Source organism: Maylandia zebra, linkage group LG23 (genome assembly GCF_041146795.1).
Source record: "Maylandia zebra isolate NMK-2024a linkage group LG23, Mzebra_GT3a, whole genome shotgun sequence".
NCBI lineage: Eukaryota > Metazoa > Chordata > Actinopteri > Cichliformes > Cichlidae > Maylandia > Maylandia zebra.
This window is the reverse complement of record NC_135188.1, coordinates 11622601-11643444: the sequence shown is the minus strand read 5'-3', so window position 1 is coordinate 11643444 and position 20844 is coordinate 11622601. Positions and strand designations below refer to the sequence as shown.

Below are 20844 nucleotides of genomic sequence, written 5' to 3'. Positions count from 1 at the left end.
ACTTCCGAAACCCAACGACCAAATACTTCCACAAATCCCAAAAGGCCAGCTCCAAAAAGTCCAGATCGAAATGTCCTTGCAGTGACCAACTTGAGTGAGCAACACCCTCAACCTCTTGGCAACCAACCGAGATCACAAGGTGATGGGAGGCAAAAGTGCAGATCAAAAGTGTGTGTCTTCGCAGTAAGGAACTCGACTCAGCTCTCAGCAAACTGCTTGTATTCTGGTTTTATTAAAGCAAAGTCGCCCGTGTCATATATCAGCATCCTGCAGCAACTACCTTTGTGAATTTCCTCAACATCTGTGAGGTTTTGGGTCGACTCTGAATGTTAGTTAATGCAAAGTTCTGTGTTTGCAGACATCAACAGATTTGAGATTTGCACTGATTTATCGCAGTTGATTGCGATGCATGTAATTGCCAACTTGACTCCACTGTATTGCAAACTGATAGCAGACTGAGTTAGCGTCTTATAGCCACACAAATGCGCTTTGAACACAAAAACTCACTGCGAGCGGTTGCAGACCTGGTCCCCATCTTTGAAGCAAAGAGGAAAAAGGAAAAGAGAAGTGCCAGATACGGTAGCTGCAGTCATCACCTCAGCTAATGTGAGTTAGCGACTGCTCTTGGTGCTGTTTGGAGCATTTTAAATGCTTGCTTTGCTGTTAATTGTGCTCACAGATCATCTAAAAAAAATCTGTGCTCAGTCTGGCTTTCAATGAGTAAAATTAAAGCTTAATTTTTGTTCTGTTTCAGCACTATTTAGTAGTTGTGAATCCATACAGTGTACAGATGATCCTTGTAAAGCAAGCTCGTTATTCTTTAGCTAGTAACTTAGCACCCAACCCTCCTGATCACTCTGTTCATCACTACATTTTAGATTATGGGAAAGAACAGTGAAGAAGCTGGATTTCTGGAAGCCTGGCTGTGCTGCAATTAAACATAAAGATTTATTCAAAGCAAGGCTGTTTCACCTGCACACACCCACACAGTCTGCACACTGGAGAGAATCACACTTCAGTCTAGTTGCCCGTGGCTGTGGCCCTTCAGAGTCCACTGACACAGTAACACAGACTGGTACACACTCTGGTACATGAGGCGTGCAGTTGTGTTCACTGAACCAGGTGAGTCGTACAAGCGTGTAATGCACATTAAGAAAGCACTCGCATGCTTTCTGAGGTGTGTATAGCGTGTGCACTTTTATTTTCGATGTGTGTATGAGAGTTAATTTTCTGTGTGCAAATAGGTTAAATATTTCTTAGTCATGCTTCGCTGGCTTCAAGTCTATTTTTTTTAACCTTTGAAGAATATTTTTGAGCACTTTGAATTTGGTTCAGTGCGATGACAGTTGATGTGCAGATTCCTTTCCACCTGACTTTAATCCTGTTTGATATGCTTGCATTTTTAAATAAAATCTTCAGTATTTCATAGTAACAGCTCGGCTTTATGCTGTGTGCCGAGCGTACAGCTGGATCTTTTGATGTCGTTTAACTCTGGCTCATTAAGCTCTGGTGCAGAATATCATTAAAGGTGCATGCAGAGTCTTCCCCTGCTGGTCATTAGAAAGAAGACAGTCTTAAGGTTTAAAAGACATTTTATGCTTGCTTCATTTTGCAGACTCTAAACCTACGCCCATCTTTTACACCATCTGTCCTTAACTTTTGCACCTTTGCTGTTACTGTGCTGGTAGTTTGGTAAAAAGAAAGACTGCCAGCTGGTTTGGTGCAGCAGATATAGCTGTACCTATAATATTTGTCTAAATACACCTTAGTAAGTTTCCCCTTGAAGACGCCTTTAGTCGCCGTCAGCTTCTGCCATGATTCTGGCTGATATTTGACGATTTTTCTTGGCAGAATTGGTAAAGTTCTCTAAATCAGATGGTTTCCTGGCACAGACCCGGCTTCTAAGAGCCGTCCTCTAATTTCATTAGCTTTGGGAAAGGCCATTCCAGAAGCTTAATGTTAGCCTGCTTTATCCACTCCCCAACCAGCTCTGATGTGTTTTTGGGATCAATGTCCAGTTGGAACACCTGACTGTGTTTCAGTCATCTAGCTGCTGATAGGAGGTAGTCCAATCCTCCCTCTGAGATCTTCACTAAATTCTTTGGACTTTCCCATGGTTCTGAGTTTTGGTCAGTCCAATGAGTGCTGTCAAACAAATTCTCTTAATAACGCTGCAAAGAGAAACTATCACCTCTAGTCAAAAACGTAATTGGCCTAGGCCTTGTCAAGTTAAAAGATAATGTTGAGCCATTGGCCATAACGTTGAGCTTGTGTGAATTAGAGACATCTGAAAGCAATTCAGACTTTTTTTAAAATAAAAAAGCCATTAAAGATATATGCTGTGCAATCATTCCACCAAAAAAGCAAAAAATTACCAGACATATATATATTTAGATATCTCTAAATATGTGGTTTAGATGAATACTCTTATGTTTAGTGCTATTGACACCAGTTTTGTTTAAAACTTGCAGTCTTTGGGACACTTTTTTGGCAGTCTGTGGCGTTTGTGGTTTTGTCAGCATTACATTATCAGTGGAGCTGTGAACAGGGGAGATTTGTTGCTGCACTCAAGGACATGCCATTTTATTCTTAGAGATGGAGTAAGCAATTTTTCAGAAAGTTTGACATTTGAACTTAACAGCCAAATAAACACACTCCTCCCTTCACTGCTCCAAATTCATGGGTGTGCATTGCTAGGACAACGACATTTAGCAACTGAGTTAGCTGACCCAAGGAGAAATGTTCCAGACTTTGAATGTTGACTTCTTTTTGTCATAGCTAAAACACACAAACACGCCGTTCAAAGTGCAAGAGAGGAAAAAGCACCAAGTTAGTTGTTTAGATTTTTAGAAGGTTTTCACAGGGGAACCATTAAAGGTGCCTCTTGTTCCCCACCGTAACCAAAGCCAGCAACTAATGTGACCTCCTGCCAACCACTGCAAAACGTCCCGGTGAGCTGGAGATGGTCAGCAGCTTTATAGAGAAAAAATATTTGAAAGTCACATTTTTACTACATATGCTTTGTAAACAGTTCCTGCAAGCTTGCCTCACATCTGGCTCTTGTGCTGGCTTTCTCTACGTTCGCCTAATTACGGACAAGACCGAAAACATGCCCACAAATGAACCAAAGCATGTGCACAAACACTTTTTCCTCTCTGTGGTTATTCATCGGCTGTTTTCTTGTCTGGAAATGTGCAGGGATTCACAGTGATGTCCTGCACATGCAGTCTGTGCACATGGAATAACTTCCCCTGCGGCTGGTTGGCTGGAGTAGTAACATGTGGGCCGGTCCAAGCCACTTTGTTTTGTTCCCATTGAGAGAGCCAGGACTTTTTTTCTGTGAAGAGAATTAGTAAAAATATGAAGTGAGTGATAGTGTTAACATATCTAATTTATGACTCATGTTTTCGAAAGTCAAATTTAGATGAAAAACCTCAGGCAGTGCTGATGCTGAGAATCCGTTTTGGTGAAGGTTGCTGTTGAAAAGCTCAGATCTCTGCTGAGACTCCCACAGTCTCCTAAGAAGTCTTAAATTAAGGTCCCTTTGCACAGCATTCAGCTCCATGATCAGAACCTTTACGAAAGACTTATTTTGACCGTTTATCAAACTGTCACCAAGTTAAACATCAAGAATTCAGTTTCAGTCTTTCAGGAAGTGTTTTTTAAGTGCCCGCCCCTCCTCACAGCTCTGTTATTAGCTTGCCCTCTATTGATTTTTCTCAAAAATGACAAAATATTCACTGCACTGAACAGCATCAAACATGTTTTGCAGGCTGTAAAAGTTGAAGGTCAGTGACTTTCAAGGAGATGGAAATCCATCTAAAAAATTCACACCATCACTCCTAATTATCAGTATTTGTTTTTAGTGGATTCAGTTAAGGAAAAAGTAATCAGGAGATATTTTATGACAAGGAGTTTTTAGTTGGTCTAGTATGGTCTAATCCAGCGGTCCCCAATCCCCGGGCCTCGGACCGGTACCGGTCCGTGAGTCGTTTGGTACCGGGTTATCGTTTTGATCTTTAACTCTGTGTTCCTGGGTCTTTTCACGTGTGTTATGAATAAATCTTCCTTTTTTCGGTACCAGTACTAGTTTTATTTTGTTGTATTTATCCACGACACCTTAAAGGCCGGTCTGTGAAAATATTGTCGGGCATAAACCGGTCCGTGGCGCAAAAAAGGTTGGGGACCGCTGGTCTAATCCATGAGCACACCACCAGAAAGATAAGCAGGGTGATGGCTAATGAAAGTCAGTTTACTGCAGCTATAGTCACAATCTGCAAATCTAGCAGCCAAGCTTCCTTAACGCTTCCCCCAAATAGACAGCGTTTGATGACCTCCCCTGTACCCTTTTCCAAAGGTAGCTGCATACTCAGAGACCAACATCACTAACTTGCGATGCACACCCAGTTATTTTGTTTAATGACAGACCTGAAATATGACAGAAACTACTTGGATCAGAAGAGAGAAACATGGGTTACTCTGAGTAAGAGTTAAATTTGTAACATCAATGAAATATCCAAACGCACAGATTTCTTTTTATTGAATGTATTCCTTCTAACAGCGTGCTGTATTACAGACTCCTCTTTGCTCCCCTCTAGTTTCTCTGACAGTGGACTGTTAGCTACGTTGCCTGTGCAGGTGTTTCAGTTTGCATCATTGTTAAAATCATGTCATCTGTGGCTGTTTTTCTGAGCTAACATAAACATTCACAGCTAATATGAATAAAACTGTAACGCATTACCTCACCAGTGTGATTTCCCGGGAGCCACATTGAATAGATTGTTATCAGCTGCTTCATGACATCATCAGTCTCTGTGTTTAGTTGCTGTTTTGACCCAGAGACCGATTTAAGGCGGCAGCTGCACACTGTGCACTTACGGGCACCAAAGTAGAACTGGGAACCTTTTCAGGGTCCAGGCAGTCAAATAATTTGTTTCCTCTCCTCTGCAGGAACTGCATCGCCTCCAGGGACCCTTACTGTGGCTGGACCAGAGGAAGCACCTGCTCTTTCCTCAGACCTGGAACCAGGTACGGCATCCTTCTTTCGTTTTTTCGTGTATTTACAACACCACATCATACACTGCTCACTCTTATATTTAAAACAAATTCTTTGACACTGTTTCAAAAATTCTTTCTTTATGTCGCTCTGAAGCTCTGTGTGTGCTTTTCCTGCAGTTTTTCTCTGATCTGCTGCTTTGATCCAACTTGTTTTCCTTTGAATTTCTTTGAACTTTTATCACTTCTCAAGGTTACTTTTCTGACAGCAGACCACCCATGGAGACCATGCGTTTTTTTCTTAAGTGTGGAAGTGGCTGGGTTTTATTTGCAATGATTTATATTTATAAGTGACATCTGTGCCCTCGGAGTAACCTCTCCACGTACGTGACAGCGTCACATTTATTGCGGCGCTCGTAAAACGTGTACGTGTTTAGCTGGATTCGATGTTTTTGCATGTTTCTCTGTTTTCTGCGTAACACACGCACACAGAGCGTTGTCTACATGAATGTGTGTGTGTGTGAAGTGCAGCGGCCTCTCTTGACAGCTCACCTCCAGTTGTGGCTGTTTCCTTCCAGAGAAATCAGATTTCTCTTTAGTCAAGCTGCTTATTGAATTAGGCTTTCAAACACAGGTGTAGTGCCAGCCGAACAGGCAACACAGGCCTTAAAGACCACCCCGGGCTGCCTGCTTATACTGTTATAGGCCTCTATGTTGGTCTTGATTTGATTTAACAAGGGCGGTCGACTCGGCAATCGATTCTGCATTGAGTTACCGTGGATTTCCTCTTTGTGGAATAATGCAACCTCTCTTTCCAAACCGGTGCGAGAGGAGAGCTCAGCAGCTTGTGTTGTTAGATGCAGTTTCTGCGGGAGAGCGGTTTTGTAGTTTAAATAAAGGTAGAGCCATCAGGATTTGCTTCTGCCAACAAGAATTTTGTGACACTTCAATATTTTGTTTTCCCGTAAGCCACCAATTTAGTCTTTTGTCAGTTGTACCGACCAACATTTTCAAAATACATCAAGTGTCCACTCGTGATTACCACCGACCAGTTTTTATACGTCTGTCTTAATTATTTGCACAATGAAGCATCAATAAAAGCAAAGCAGCGTAATAACAACAAAATGAAAAGCGGATAGTGCAGGTGAAATTAAAAAAGCCCATAGGAGGTTAGAAAAGAAATCACGTTCAAAATTAATTAATCGACATTGTTTCTAAAAAAAAAAAAGGAAAATATTTGGTAACAAAACACTTACAGAAACAGTGTGTGTCGGGGGGGTGGGGGCATTTTTAACTGGCACATTCAGGATATCAAAGCATGGTTATTAAATAATAAAAAATTAGGGGAAGTTAACCCATAATCTTTATGTGGTACAGTAAAAACGTGTGCAGGGATTTACTGAAACACACATACACATAAATCCAACTATAGTCGATGTTTGGTGTGAGCAGCTTTATCCTGTCTAAGCAGCTCCGTGAGGATCTTCAGGAATCGTTCTCCAGGCTTCTTGAAGGACATTCAAAGCTCTTCTTTGGATGTTTCTGCCTTTGGTTCTGGTCTCTGGCTGGATGGGGAGGCCAATCTGTGGGCTTCCACTGTGGGTTCTAATCCAGCCATGATTTCACTGCAGTGTCAGTGTGTTTGCGATCATACCTCAGTCTTTCTTCCTGTTTCACTTTATTAATGTCTGATGAGGCTTCGGTGAACAGTAGACGATCAGCTGGAAGTCTAGATCATCTCTCAGGTCCTGTGTCAGGTCTTTGCTGGATCCCCCCTCCCCCCCTCTTTAAGGACATGACTTTCAAATTCTGTCCACACATGCCGAGATATGCCAGCAGCTCTTTGGGAATTATCCCTGTCAAACTGTGTGATCTTAGGCATTTTTGTAGATTCAACAAAAAAAACTGGAACAAATTGATTCTTTGCTAAGTCGTCTCTTATGTGAGGACAAAACACTGGATCAGTCCTTGAGCTCGGTGCCTTTTCTCTGCTTGAATGCTTCAAAGGTCAAAAAAGATCCTCAGGAACAAGGACTGGACTGAAAATAAGTGAAAAAGCAACCGAAAGAACTTCATAATATCTGAAGAACTACTGCTCAATACAACTTTATGAAGAACAGCAGCTTCTTGAATCAAAATATCCAGAAATGATGGTTAGAACTACTTCCACTAACCCTTACTGGGAAGCTGTGCTGTAACAGGGTCCACACTGTGGTCTTTATTACTTTCTCTTTAGTTACTGTATGAAGTCTTTAAACAATGATCCAAAGTACCCGTGAGAATATACAAGAAAAGAAACACTGAAAATGAAAAAGCAACAGTAAGAAGTGGGCACGCACACAGAGCCACAGACACGTCTAATGTATACAAAGTGAACAACCCGCCGATTGGGAGACGCAGCCAACTGAGCACATAACATTACTCTTTATTAGGATGGCACCGCTGCAGGTTCACAGCACACTTGGACTCATTTGTCACAGTTTTTTTAGGCTTTAAAAGCAAAAATGTTTGCTGCTGCTTGACCCTTTAGCTAATTACACAATGCTGACTTCTCAAGCCAAGTTCAGCTTTCATGCACAGTCAGTGCTCTGACATGTCAGATGTAGCTGCAGTGCCATGAAACAGCGTATGTGAGAGTGATTGCTACAAACGTGCACATCTTTGTGGTAACGTACAGAAGGCGTGCATCCAATCAACTGAGCCCCTGCTAAATGCTCACTTATACTTATATGGTGACATTTAAGGCTCAGCTGATCACATTAGGTCACGCATTGGTGTTGGATTGTAAGAATATGGCATTGATGTTAATAAGTTGTTAATAAGTTTAACATCTGGGGAAAATATTGTTATTTATTCTCTTGCACCAGCTTTCTTTGATCTGAGGCCAGGAAACTGTTTAAGCACACAACCTTAAGGATCACTCTGGGCAGTGCCACCATGCAGACTGTTAAGCTAATGGCATGCTGGCTAAAGCTTCATATTTACTGTTGTAAGAGAGCGTTATTGATCTTCTCACTCATCTCTAAGCAGGACCGACAAACTTTAAAGGGGATCTGTTATTCTCATTTCAAGCTTTATATTCATTCTTGGACTCTGCTAGAGCAGCTTTTCATGAGTCGCACTGTGAAATGATCAGCATTTGTCTCGGGCGGGGACTGGGAGCAGCTCATCCCTAACTGCCCCTCATAAACAGAAGGTTTTTGAGTGCAGGTTGTCAGCCAGAGCTGTTTGCCTGAGATGGTCCTATTGGAAATATTCTCTCTCTTTAATACAAACAGAGCAAAGAGCAGAAAAATATTTGAAGCAGTCTGAGCTTCGACTCGTGAGGATTGCACGCACATATGCTGATCTCATCATTTAAAACTGGTTAATGGTTAATATGAGCACAGTTTAGACATAATAAGCCCATTTAAATATAACTGCTGAGAAAAGTAGCTGTTGCCAGTGTGAACACATTTCAAGCCGCAAAAAAAAAAAAAAAAAAAAATTCAGTGGTTTTTGGCATTTTTACTTTACAGTAAAATTAAATTAAATAGTGAGTTATTTAATAGGAACTGTGCAGTTTAACATAGCTCCACTACAGAGCGTGAAGCTGATGAGTGTATAGCTGATGCTAAAACAGACAAAACTTTACAGTATTCATTACTGCAAACTTCCAGATTTTCTTGTAAGTTTCAAAAATGACAGCGGCAGCCAGTTACTATCATTAGTTCTCGTTTCTTTACTTGAATCTACAAAAATGTCAAAGATCACACAGTTTAACAGACAGAGAATCATATTTTTGCACCAAAAAGGGCTGAAACGTGATGCACATTTTAGCACAGTGTGCAGTGTGTCCTTAAAAAATTGAAGTAAGTGGAGACGTGGAGGACAAACGGCCTAAAAAACTACCTGCGGGAAATGAATAGCATCTGAAAATCATGTCCATAAGAAACAAGACCTGACACAGGACCTGATAGATAATCCATGTACTGTTCACTGAAGCCTCATCAGAAATGGTCACAGTGGAAGGCAAACGGAAAAAAAATGACTGATGGATTCAGATTTTTTTAACAGAGAAGAGAAAAAAAAATGCAAAAACGTCCAAAGATCTTTAAATATCCTTAAAAAAGCCTGGAGAATTATCCCTGAAGATCCTCACAGAGATGACAGAGAGCTGCTCAGAGAGCTCAGACTGAATAAAGGTGATCATAACTAAAATTTTCCATTTCTATTTTTGCTTTAAATACTGTATTTCTCATAATTTTTTCATGTTTCGATAAATCGCCGCACCTATTTTTTATTTTCCTGTGAAATATAAAGAAATGCGGGTCAGCTCAAGACTTTTGCACGCTAATTTACACATGACCAAGGAAAAATAAAGAAACATATGCATGCACGCATCATTCAGAATGAAAATGATCTGTTTTTTTAGTGATTTCGTGTGTTTTTTATGCATTTCTCTTCCAGAGCTGTGCTGTTGAAAAGGGGCAAAAGTGCACTTTCCCCTATATGATACTTAAATCACTTAACTAGAGGTCTTTCCAGTCACATGAAGCCCATTATAACTGAGTTCTGAAACGCATGGAGCCTGCAGGCACGCTCTTGCATGCGCTCACACACCTACATAAACGTTCTCGCTGCGTCCGTTGCAGCTTCCCCCTCGACACGAGCCATAATCAGAAGCACTTGTGTTTGTCTCGGTGTGCACCTGGCCTGTGAGCCGTTCTCATTTCCTCTCCACTTCCTCTCTTCATCATACTCTATGTTATTGTCTGTTGAGGTTTTCATGCTCCCCTTTGGACCAAAAGGGAAATGACTTGTATAAATACAATATGTCATAGTTTTCCACAAAAAAATGTCCATCACGCCACTCTTGTGTTAATCTATGCACGGTCTGAAGCATGTGTGTGGGAATGTATGTGAATGTTTTACTGTTATATCTTATTAGTATTTTAAGTATTCTATCTATTTTATTTATTGAATTTTATTGTTTTATTTATATTTTGATATTGCTAGGGATGATGCAATGATCGGGGACCATTCTTAATTTCGTTGTTCTCATGACAATGACAATAAAGTTTCTGATTCTGATTCTGAAATCAGTACAGTACAGTTTGAGGTTTTGCTGAATATTTCACTGATCATAAATGTGTAAAAAGTGGTAGGATGCTATGATTATGGCACGTCCTCACCCTAATCTGCATATTAATGAGCGAAACACATGGTGTTGGACTGTTCCACCTCTTTAGCACTTTGCACTCCAACAGTTTGGAGTTTATATCTACAGCAAATATCTCTAATATGAAGTCCTTTGCTGACCTAGAAATATTTGTAATTCATTGCATTAATTAGTTTAATTATTGATGCTGCTGGCATGAGTGGTATTTTGAAATTATAATGAAGATTATTGTGGGATATTAGGCAGCTCGAGGGCTTTTTTTCACTTCATTTTTCTCGCCAGCCTAACAAAAAAATGAGATTTCTTAAGTGCGAGGAGCTCGTCGAGATGTACGCCCCCAGTGTAACACTGAGGTAGTGCTCCCGTGTCAGAACGGATCTCCGCTGTGGGCTCAGCGGCCGAGTCGCCGTGCCTCCGTGTCACCTGATTAATGGCCGTGTCTCCTCTCCTCCGCAGACTGCCTTTTGAGCAAGATGTTGAACATGGAAACGTGGACCACTTGGGCGACTGTGACGGTAAGAGGAGCGATTGTGGCTCTGTGTATTTGTGTTGCTCTGCAAACGTTCAAATAAATAGCTCTCCTGTCTTTGGCAGGCCTTACATAAGCTCGGTATGTTCAAAGTAAACAACAACACAGTAAAAGAGAGAAAGAGCCGGGTGGTTTCAGTTTACACAGAAGACATCCTCAAATAAACCCACAATACGTCTCAGTCCACCTCGGCGGTCGGCCGTATCTAACTCCTCCCCAGGCTTATCGCTCCGATCCTACACGAAGGCCTGAGAGCTGGTTAGAAAATTACAGTGTCTGTTTTAGCTAATTTTGTTCTTCTCTCTGTTTACTCTGTCCTCCTTTGTATGCTGTCTTTGCTTTGGTCTGGTAGGTTTTGTTCCATATACATGTGGTTAATTATACTCAACTCCAGCTTGGATTCCCCTTGATGTCCTCTTTTTTTTCCCCCCCTCTATCCATATCATTATGAAAATAGATTTGGTAACCAGCAAAGCACAATCTCTACTCTAGATACACTGAGGTTTCGGATACTCCCGTGGCACCCCTCGCTTTGATCTATGTGCTAATTTCAGTGCGTGCAAATTAATCCTTTGCTTCTGAAAGTTCCCGGAGTTCATGTGCTGTGCTCCCTGAGAGAAGAACAGATAAATATTTCATAATCAGAACCTGCGTACAACTCTAATCCTGTTTCAGATGGCCCCTCCGTTTGATGCTGCTCTCTCACGTCAGGTCCTCTGACCGCCAAGCTGCGGGCGACTTCCTCTGGAGCTGATGACGGAACAAAGTTAGCCTTCAGATTTTGACTTCACCAAGCCCAAGTGTGCGACTTACAGAACCTGTGGAGGACCCTAGTCAAAGTAGTGGTCACATACCTGCAACGATACACAAAATTCACGGTTCGGTTCAGTTCGATACTTTTTCGATACAAAAAAATGTTCATGCCTTTTTAGTTTTTCATTTAATAAAATTATAAATATATATTTTAACTCAAAAGTACAGTTTTTAAATTTAATGCTGCTGAAACAACAAAATAATAAAATAAAAAAATCTATCTGATCCAGAAATCACTCATCTTTGGAAAAGAGAGTTTATTACAGAGAAATGGCTCTTTCCAAAATAAAAGCTATACTATACGCTTCTTCTATATTCTCAGCAGCATATTAAACGTATCAGGTCCCCATAAGGAGAATTATGTGCTAACGGCTGTCTAAATGACTCGGGTAAAGTTTGTAGCATGCGTGCTTGTTGTTTTTGTCTGCTTCCACTTGTCTTTGCACAAGGATCATGTCAACGTAAATGTGCAGTCATATTCGTTGTGTTCCCACTAATGCTGTCAGTGTTAATCTCGTTAAAATGACATTAACAGCATAACGCCACAAATCTCCCTTAACGAGTTACCGCGGATCGCCCCGTGCGTGGGGCTGGACAGCGTCAACACATTAACAAGCTAACTGCGCTAACGCACTAGTTCCCACCAATGTAATTGAGCATTGCGTGGCACATCCGACATTGCTTTACTTTTGTCCATGACGCGCTTACCATAAGGGTCATGCTTCACATGAAAACCAAAATAGTTCCAAACGCCAGATCTGAATGAGGGTGGGGGAGGTTCAATTTCGGGTAGCGTTAAGGCAGTGACCATGTTGCAACGAGCTTAACTTCTGTATTGCTAGCTTGCGCTGCGCTCAGTGGATCTGTGCTCGACAGTGCAGCCTAGGTAGAGTAGTAGAACGCAGATCCCCTGAGCGCTCAACACAGACAGCATCGTCAGAAGAAAAGTTGATTGTTCGATAAATATGCGTACCGAACCGAAAGCACTGTATCGAACGGTTCAATACCGATACGAGTATCGTTGCACCCCTACTAAACAGATAGCAGGGTGTGTTATATCAAACACAGACTAATTAAAGAATCTCTGGGGTTTTTTGGCTATTAACACATTTGTGATTGCCAAAAAGCATAATGATCTGGACAGACCGGCAGCCTATCCAAGCAAAGAAACCTTAAACAGATTTTAATGTATTTGTACTTTACATTAAAATAACATCTTGGTTCTTTATCAAAGCTGCTGCTCTGCACAGCCATCGTTGTCCGCTGCAGATCTGACGGGCGAAAAAAATCCTGCAAATGAAGAATAAGCGCTCACATTCATTTGGTTCTCGCACTAATAAAAATTATAAACTAGATGAAAAATGGTCATTTTAATTAAATTGCACAATTTCTACCATGTGGAGATTTAGCTTGAGCAACTGTACGGCTTAATTAAAAGCAAAACTTCTCGATCATTACTGGTGTGCTACGCTGGTGGGTGAGAGATGAACACAATCACACGGGTGTATTAGTTGGCTAATGGGGCGTTTTACAAGCTGCGGTCTGGGATCCCGGTTTTGATGTTATGTTTACGGGTTTCGTGCGAGGTCTCGGGGTCAGGCTGAGACTGGCTGATGTTAAAGGTGCTGCTGCAAATAGATTTCTTAGAGCAGCACAGACTGACGGTGCATTAGCTGGTCCTCTGTGGTTGATCTCATTTACAACTTGCAGTTGGCTATCGTGCTTAAATGTTGTGGCACATTGAAGCAGGAAACTTATTTGAGATCATGACAAAAGAGGCCAAGTGATCATATGAAAACAATTAATCTTCACCAATGTAAGATTTTCTCTCTTTGAAGTCACGCATTCCAGAAATACCTCTTCAAAATAAAGGGCTCATATTTACACAGTCATTTCAGTCATTATGAGTCATTCGTATCCATTTAAGGGGACCGATTATCCTCGTTTCCAGCTCCATGTTGTTATTATTGGATCCTACTAGAGCAGCTTTGCACAATTCGCAGTTTGATGCCATTTCCGTCGTTATGACTCATTCATATCCAATTAAAAGGACCTGTTATGGTTATTCCCAGCTCCGTGCTTTTATTATTGGACTCTACTCGACCAGCTTTCACACTTTGATTGATTATTGATTAGATTACATACTCTACTTTTACTCTCCTTTTAAAGCCTTTAAGACCTCCCTTTCAGACAGATTTCTTCTGATTGGCTGCCCCTCGGAAGCAACTCCCAGCCGGAGCTATATAATGAGGAAAGGCACATTAAAAACTCGTGTCCATGATTCTGGCCACAGAGTCGACAGAGAATGTTAATTTATGAATTTATCATATGTACACGGAGATGAAAGCGTGCAGTATCTGCTGGTCTTGGAGCGCCGCCACATAAAGATGTACCGTCCTGTTTTCCGGTCCTGCCTTTGAGGAATTTCCGAGCTCCGAGGCACGTTTTGGTCCCACATCTGATCCCTTCGTGAAATATGGCCGAGCTGAGCTCAGCTGACAGAGGCGTGCTCCGCCGGTGCGAAGTGACCGGGCACTGCTGGGCCGACATGGCGGGAATGTGAGCCGGCGTCTATCTGACAGCTGCCACCGACGCTCAGGCTGCACTTTGTCTCAGCGGACGTGATGAACTCGGTGCCGCGATCTATCCTTTCATCATATCTCTTTTATTTGACACTTTCATTGTCTCTGATACGATTCCTTTCCTCTGTGTTTCCTGTTCGTGGTTAATGCCGAGTCCATCTCTCTTTGTCTTTCTGTAAGACAAAGACTCTTTCAGTCATCTGCAAATGTAATATTCAGTCAGAGGAAGACGGAGAGCCGCGGCTTCAGCAGGCCTGCTATGAAAAACTGTCACTGACACCGTTAAGACTTTGAAAACAGAGTGCACATCCTCACTCCGTGTGCCTGTCAGCATTCCTCTGCGTTTTTATGTATATAGGACACGCGCTGTATATGCATGTGCTTGCAGCCACACAGACTCCTCGGAGGCCCGGAACGGTGGAACAGACAGAAGCCTTTTGGTTGCTGAATATTTCATATCTCTATATTGGACTCATTCCACCTGTCTGTACCTTGACCAAGCAGATGAGAGGTGAGATATGGTCTGGCCTATCTATGTCTCTTTAAGGGAATTCAGCAAACTCGTTTTTTGCTCTCTCCCTTTGGCTTCTCCTCTCTTCTTGAAGATGAGTCACTTTCTGTAGCTGCATGTCTAACAACATTTTCCCTGTCGCTTCCAGCCACAGTTCAGATTTCATATTTTCACCGTTAAAAACAGAAATTACGAAATAATAAATGAAGCCATGTGATGATTAACAGGAGAGGACATAAGAGAAAGGAAACTCTGAATATCGAATCTTCGCCTCTTCCTCTAAACAGCCGGATACTTTCCCCGCGGCAGGTAACATGTTTTCATCGTAACAATTTAAGAAGTTTAAAAGCAGAAGTCCTCTTTGATAGAACGGCTGTCGGTGACAATCTGAACGCATTACGTCTTCGCTCTGCCTCGCTCTTTCAGGATTCTGGTGTTATCTCGCCACTGGCGTCTGAGCCTCCTCGTTGTTTCTTTCTTTCAATTTTTCCAGACATTTTCTCTGAAATATTTTCCATTGCTGTAAATGTTTGGAACCGAATTACTGAATAAAATCAAAACTGCCTGCTTGGCTAGACACCGCCAGTGAAACTGGAGGTGAGAAAGTATGTTGCTATTTGTATTTCATAATTGGCTGAACCGACCCATTAAGGTTATGATGGTCATATTAAAATTATGCTCGTTTTGTTTTGCTATTAATTTATGGCGCCATTGCTTTTGCTTCCTGTGCTTCAGCGCTCCTGCGACCGGGAGTTCCACGTGCTTGGCTGCATTTCTGTCATTTTTCTTTCTTCCCCCAGCCTGAAACGACAAGCTTCTCTGTGATTAGTTCTAGTTTGCACAAGTTAGCGCTGCAGACTTTTCAACGTCTGGATTTTATTCATGTAGCGGGGACGCTGTCATCGTGGGTCGGGTTCAGGTTAACCTTTCACTGCCAGTGCTACTCCTGATGGGGAAGGTTGTGAGTCACAAGCCATGGAGATTTTGACAGAATGGGATGAAAACTACCAGAAAACGTGGATGGGAGCGACATGAAAGACTCGGAAATGACTTACATTTGGGAGACGGAGGTGAAAGATGATTCTCATGTGGGAGAATATGAATAACAGTCTAACAGGAAACGTGTGGGTCAAAAAATGTGTGGACGCATTCCCCCTTAAAGCTTTGACAATCATTGGAACAGGGAAAGGATTTTACGAGTTTAGCTTCCATGCATGTGCTTTGTACGTTCTTGGTGAGGAAGTTGGGAAAGTAAACTGTGTTTGTCCTTCACACGCTGAGCAGTAAACCTGCACCCCGTCAAGGGTAGGTTGGTTATATTCATGATTTAAGGGGATATTATGCTAGTTTTGTTCTTCTGAGCTATTTATTGTGCCATAGTCTGCAGTCCTCTACTGCTTCAGTGCCTCTCCTCTAACTCTTCTCCCTCTGGTCTCTGTAAGTGCTGCACTGATTTCAGAGCAGCATTGTCGTCAGACCTCAAAGAGAGATGGATGGACGGCCTTACTTAGAGCCCAGCTAACTGCCTCCCCTTTCTCCTTAACCAGAGAGGAGCAGTTGCTGGAAGGAGAATCGATTTTCATCTCTTCGCTGGCTGATGGCAGTCGAATAGATATCAAGGGTGATTCTGCAAGGGGAAAGGAATGGGGCCGAGAGCAGCACAGATGGGGGGGGGGAGCTGGGTAAATCAGATCAAGGAGTGGAGAGTAGAGCAAAAAGAATGAGTAAGGGATTGAGAGATCATAGGAAGAAGGCAAACTTTGAGGATGGAAAGGGAGAAACAGTTCAGGGGATCAGAAGCACAGAGTCATAAGGGTGAATATAGAAAAGAAGCAGAGTGATGGGGAGAGGGGACAGAAATAGTCTGGTTATAGGAGGAGGAGATGCAGCAGCGGTAATCACGTAGGAAATTGAGAAAAGAAGAGGGTGAGGGTAGATGAAAGCCGTGAGAATGGAGGCCGGCGCAGGGAAAGGAAGGAGCATCTTTTTTTTTGCGGAGCTTGGTCGGCCCAGTGTGACAAATGGACTGAGAGCACCACGGGCGTCTCCTGCGTCACGCAGCTGTCGCTGGCCTCTTCGGCGGGCTTGTGACCAGGCTGTAACTCTGCCACGGCGACGTAAACCACCTGCCTCGTATCCTCCTGATCTTTTCTTTTCACACATCACAGAGGAGCTGTCCTTCTACTTTCCTCACGCAAGCATCCACGTCTTTACTTTGCTTCTTTCAGATTAGTCCATCTGTCATGAAAGTCAATGAAATGAGGATAATGTCTCTCACAGCATCACTGAAGGAATTTCTTTCTGCAGTGTCAGGAGCGTGAGACCAGTTTCTTAATGGGAAACGGTGAGGAAGTTGAGCGTAGCTCAGGATATTGACTTGTGGTTATGTATGGCTCTCTGTGCATTTATTAGAAACAAAATCCCTCCTCCACACACACACACACACACACACACACACGCACGCACCCCAAATATTAGTATGTAGAGACATGCTGTTGCTCTAAACCCACTTTGATCAAAGCAGACTTTGGAAGCACAGCATTTAATTGAGACGGTGTGTTGTGGGAGGGACACTTTGATGAAATAGATGAGGTCAGAGAAATATCTGGATTCAATTATTCACGTGTGTGTGTGTGTGTGTGTGTGTGTGTGTGTGTGTGTGTGTGTGTGTGTGTGTGTGTGTGTGTGTGTGTGTGTGTGTGTGTGTGTGTGTGTGTGTGTGTGTGTGTGTGTGTGTGTGTGTGTGTGTGTGTGTACAGGGCATGTGTGCTAAGGCAAGTCTATTAATCTATAGGCTCTATTTTCTCTTGTGCAGGCACTTTGTTGTTGCTCTCTAATCTCTCTCATACAAACTAACATACAGCACAAACACTGGGATGGTGAAGCTGTGATCTGTACACATGCAGCAGTTTCGAGGCTCTAATGCAGCAGTGGGCAATTTCCCAGGGGGCCACACTGCTGTGAAAATAATTGCCCATCCCTGCTCTTATAAATGCATGCACAAACATCATATACATTTTAATTTAATAAAATACTGTGTGTGACTTCATGTTGATTTTAGCAGACCTTCTCTTGCTCATGTGATTGAAAAGATGCAACCATCACGTAGCAGTAATATTGACATGACATGAATATTGACAGGGGCGTCTGCTGCGCAGTGAATAATACCCATAGTCAGGTCAGCAGTGTCAGTACATTCATCAGTTATTAAATAATTCTGACACAACTCCAGCATGGAATGAAATAAATGTATTTTTCATTCCGTCCTGGAGACACAGACTTTTCAGTCCGTTTCTGTCTTTAAAGCAATTTTGGTCCATAAAACAAACAAACAGTCACAATGTGGCAGGCAATCTGTGATAATACGATGATTAACTTAATGATAAATCTGCAAAAATCACTTTGTTGCCATCTACACGTGCAGACTAACCATTACCTACTCACATTCCAGCCACAATCTCAGAGATATTAAACGGAAATTCAGGAATTCCTCTACAAACTGTGATGTGAGGATTTAACTGCAAAATGACAAACACACTCAGCAGCCTTTCTTTCACATAGGAATACAAGCAGTTCGGTCAACTCTACTGCAAAGAGCCACGTCGCAGACTGTCAGCAATCTGTCTCCATTTAAAAGTTAGACAGCATTTATTTGAAAACCTCCAGCCTGTCTGAGAAGACTGCAGTCAGTCTGAGACAGGCTGCCTCCCACCAGGCGAGCAGAGGAATCGCCCCGAGGTCAGAAGCGGTCGCAGGGAGGTTTCCTTCTTTTTTCTTACCAGCTAGGGTCACAGGAGAGCTGGAGCCGATCCCAGCAGATGCTGACAGAGACGCGAGGTTCACCCTGGAGTCCTCGCAAGTCCATCACAGGATTATTTATTAAGTACTAAATAAAAATATTTGGGCTGCTGATGCACAGAATGCTCTTCCTGGCCTCAGAGGAAATTTACATGACTTGCCATAATTAAGGTTGCCGTGACTACACGTGTTGATATTGTATTCCACCTTTTAATAAGCCCTTAATGGCTTCTTCAGCTTATTTGCTTTAGTGTGCCATGTGAGAACTGCGTTTGTACCTCTGGTCTCTAAAACTGCACATATAAGTTGTGCAGAGTGTCTGCACTTACAGTTCTGCTTGCAGGAACACCGTCATTAATATCTGCGGGCGAGCAGTTGTGTGCCCTCCAATTTAGAAGGCTCTTCACAGTGGACGTCTCAGCAAGCGTGACAAACTGCAGCTGGATTTATGCTGGATTTACTTTTAATGATGTTTGAGCAGAACATACTCTGTTGACAGAAACCCCCAAACTACCTCTGAAATGCTCGAGTGTTTTGTGTGTGTGTGTGTGTGTGTGTGTGTGTGTGTGTGTGTGTGTGTGTGTGAGGGAGATGAGAATGTGTGAACACGCGTGTGACAGGTAATATAAGCCACTTCTGTAAACAGTGTAATGAGTCAGATTTGATTAAAGTGTCGACAGACGCCACATATGTCAGATCCACTTGCGACAGGCTCTCGCAACGCGTCGATTGGTCGGCTTCAGTTTTTCCAGGTCGTAACCTTTGCTGACAGGCCAATCGGTTACAGCATAAACACGGGCTAAATGGTATGTCAGTACGCCAGCTTGGGTCTTTTAATTTACCGTGAGGGCATCTTAATTCTAAAAGAAAGATTCTCGTATCCACATCATTTTTGGGGTCCTGCGAAATCTTCGGAAGAGCCTCCGGCAGCAGTAATCTCAACACTGCCTCATTTTACTTTGTTGTTTGCAAGCCTTTTGAGGATAGAGTCAAATTGTGTTTGTGCAGACACCTCATCAGCTAAAGTCAACTCTGTTAAACTAGTCATCAGACAGGATTCGGAGGCGATGTGTGGGTGTTTGTGGGGCCGGAGCCGCCGAGACGTCAGATTCCCTCCTTGTTCCGTTACAGCACTTTTCTCACATCTCTGTTTTCCCTCTGCTGATAATAACGGAGTCGGTTTTCCAACAAACGCCTGCATCCAAATTGACACACAAACAATCAGAGTCGCACATTCGGCACCCGTTTTTGCTGTGAACTCACTCAGCCGTAATGACATAGCTAGTGTTGCCACAGCGTAGCTACAGATGGAAGCAATTATGGTGCTGTGAAAATATTTCCTGAAGAAAGGCAGTGTTTTGACTGGTGGAACAGCGGGATACAGTCACTCAGTAATTGAGGTCCGCTAAAACATCAATGAGGCGAAGGCAGATTGGTGATCCCTTGTTGTGGCGTCATGTTCGAGTGGATGACGATCACCGCAGAGCTAGGACGGGCTCGTGCTTTTTGTCTGGCTGCTTGGAACGCTGTGACGAGCTTTGTTTAGGAAGGAAAACGTGTTGCCAAATTTACAGCCGCGGCCTCATTTCATTCCATCCTAATTATTGCACTTTGGAGGGGGCCTCGGCTGAGGTTTGGGCAGCGGGGCTGATAAAGCCAACAGAGTTCTTTGTATTTAAACGGCAGCCGGTTAAAACACAGGATCTTAAGTTTGCTGATGATAAATGTGTTGCCCTGCAGTCTGAACCCATCCAGAGGCAGAGAAAGACAGAGATGATGCTATCCCCTTTCAGAGGCAAGGCAGAGAGCTTTCAGAAACCTTCATACCACCTTCCTCAAATCCTAACTCTCTTCTGTCACTCCTGCAAGTCGCACACAAGGGCAGGGAGCGAGAGTGAGGGGAAGCGGAGATGGAGGAAGCGCAGCGCGTAACTGCGCATCCCCAGACACCAGCTTGCGCTCTAGCTCTCACATCTTTCCCACCCCGAGGAGCTTCTGAGAGGCTTGAAGAACAGAGCCAATCCCCTCGGTGAATACTGAGGTTTAGGCTGATGAAATACGAGGACCTCACACCATTTACCAACTGACATGTGTAAGTGTGTGTTTGGGTGGTGAAATATTGTCTGGTGTGTGTTGTTTTTCAGTGTGGATTTTTTTTTAAAGAGCTCTAAGAAGATAAGAATAGTAGCTTCAGCCTTTAGAAAGCTCGGCGAGGTGCAAGGACTCCTGAAGGTTTTCGGCTCTTTCATCTGACTTCTTCCTCCGAGTCCTCTTGGCTCGCATCGCATCTCGCTCTCCATAGCAGGTTCCTCACAGAGAGCACTAAAAAACACATGGGAACCCGCTGACCCCTCAGAGAGCCTCAGATCTGGGCTGATTGATGTTTTCTGTGTGTGTGTGTGTGTGTGTGTGTGTGTGTGTGTGTGTGTGTGTGTGTGTAGCCTTATGACCGTCA

At 42.9% G+C, this 20844-nt stretch overlaps 1 protein-coding gene across 2 annotated transcripts in view; it reads left to right on the top strand.

Annotated features, from left to right (window-relative positions):
- The window catches only part of sema6bb (sema domain, transmembrane domain (TM), and cytoplasmic domain, (semaphorin) 6Bb), a 132834-nt gene that overhangs the window by 93899 nt on the left and 18091 nt on the right, over positions 1–20844 (top strand). For both annotated transcript variants that reach the window (XM_004552702.2, XM_076880006.1), the window contains exons 15-16: positions 4951–5028; positions 10613–10671. In XM_004552702.2, the coding sequence (XP_004552759.1) occupies positions 4951–5028; positions 10613–10671 (137 nt within the window). The remainder of the gene's footprint in view (positions 1–4950; positions 5029–10612; positions 10672–20844) is intronic.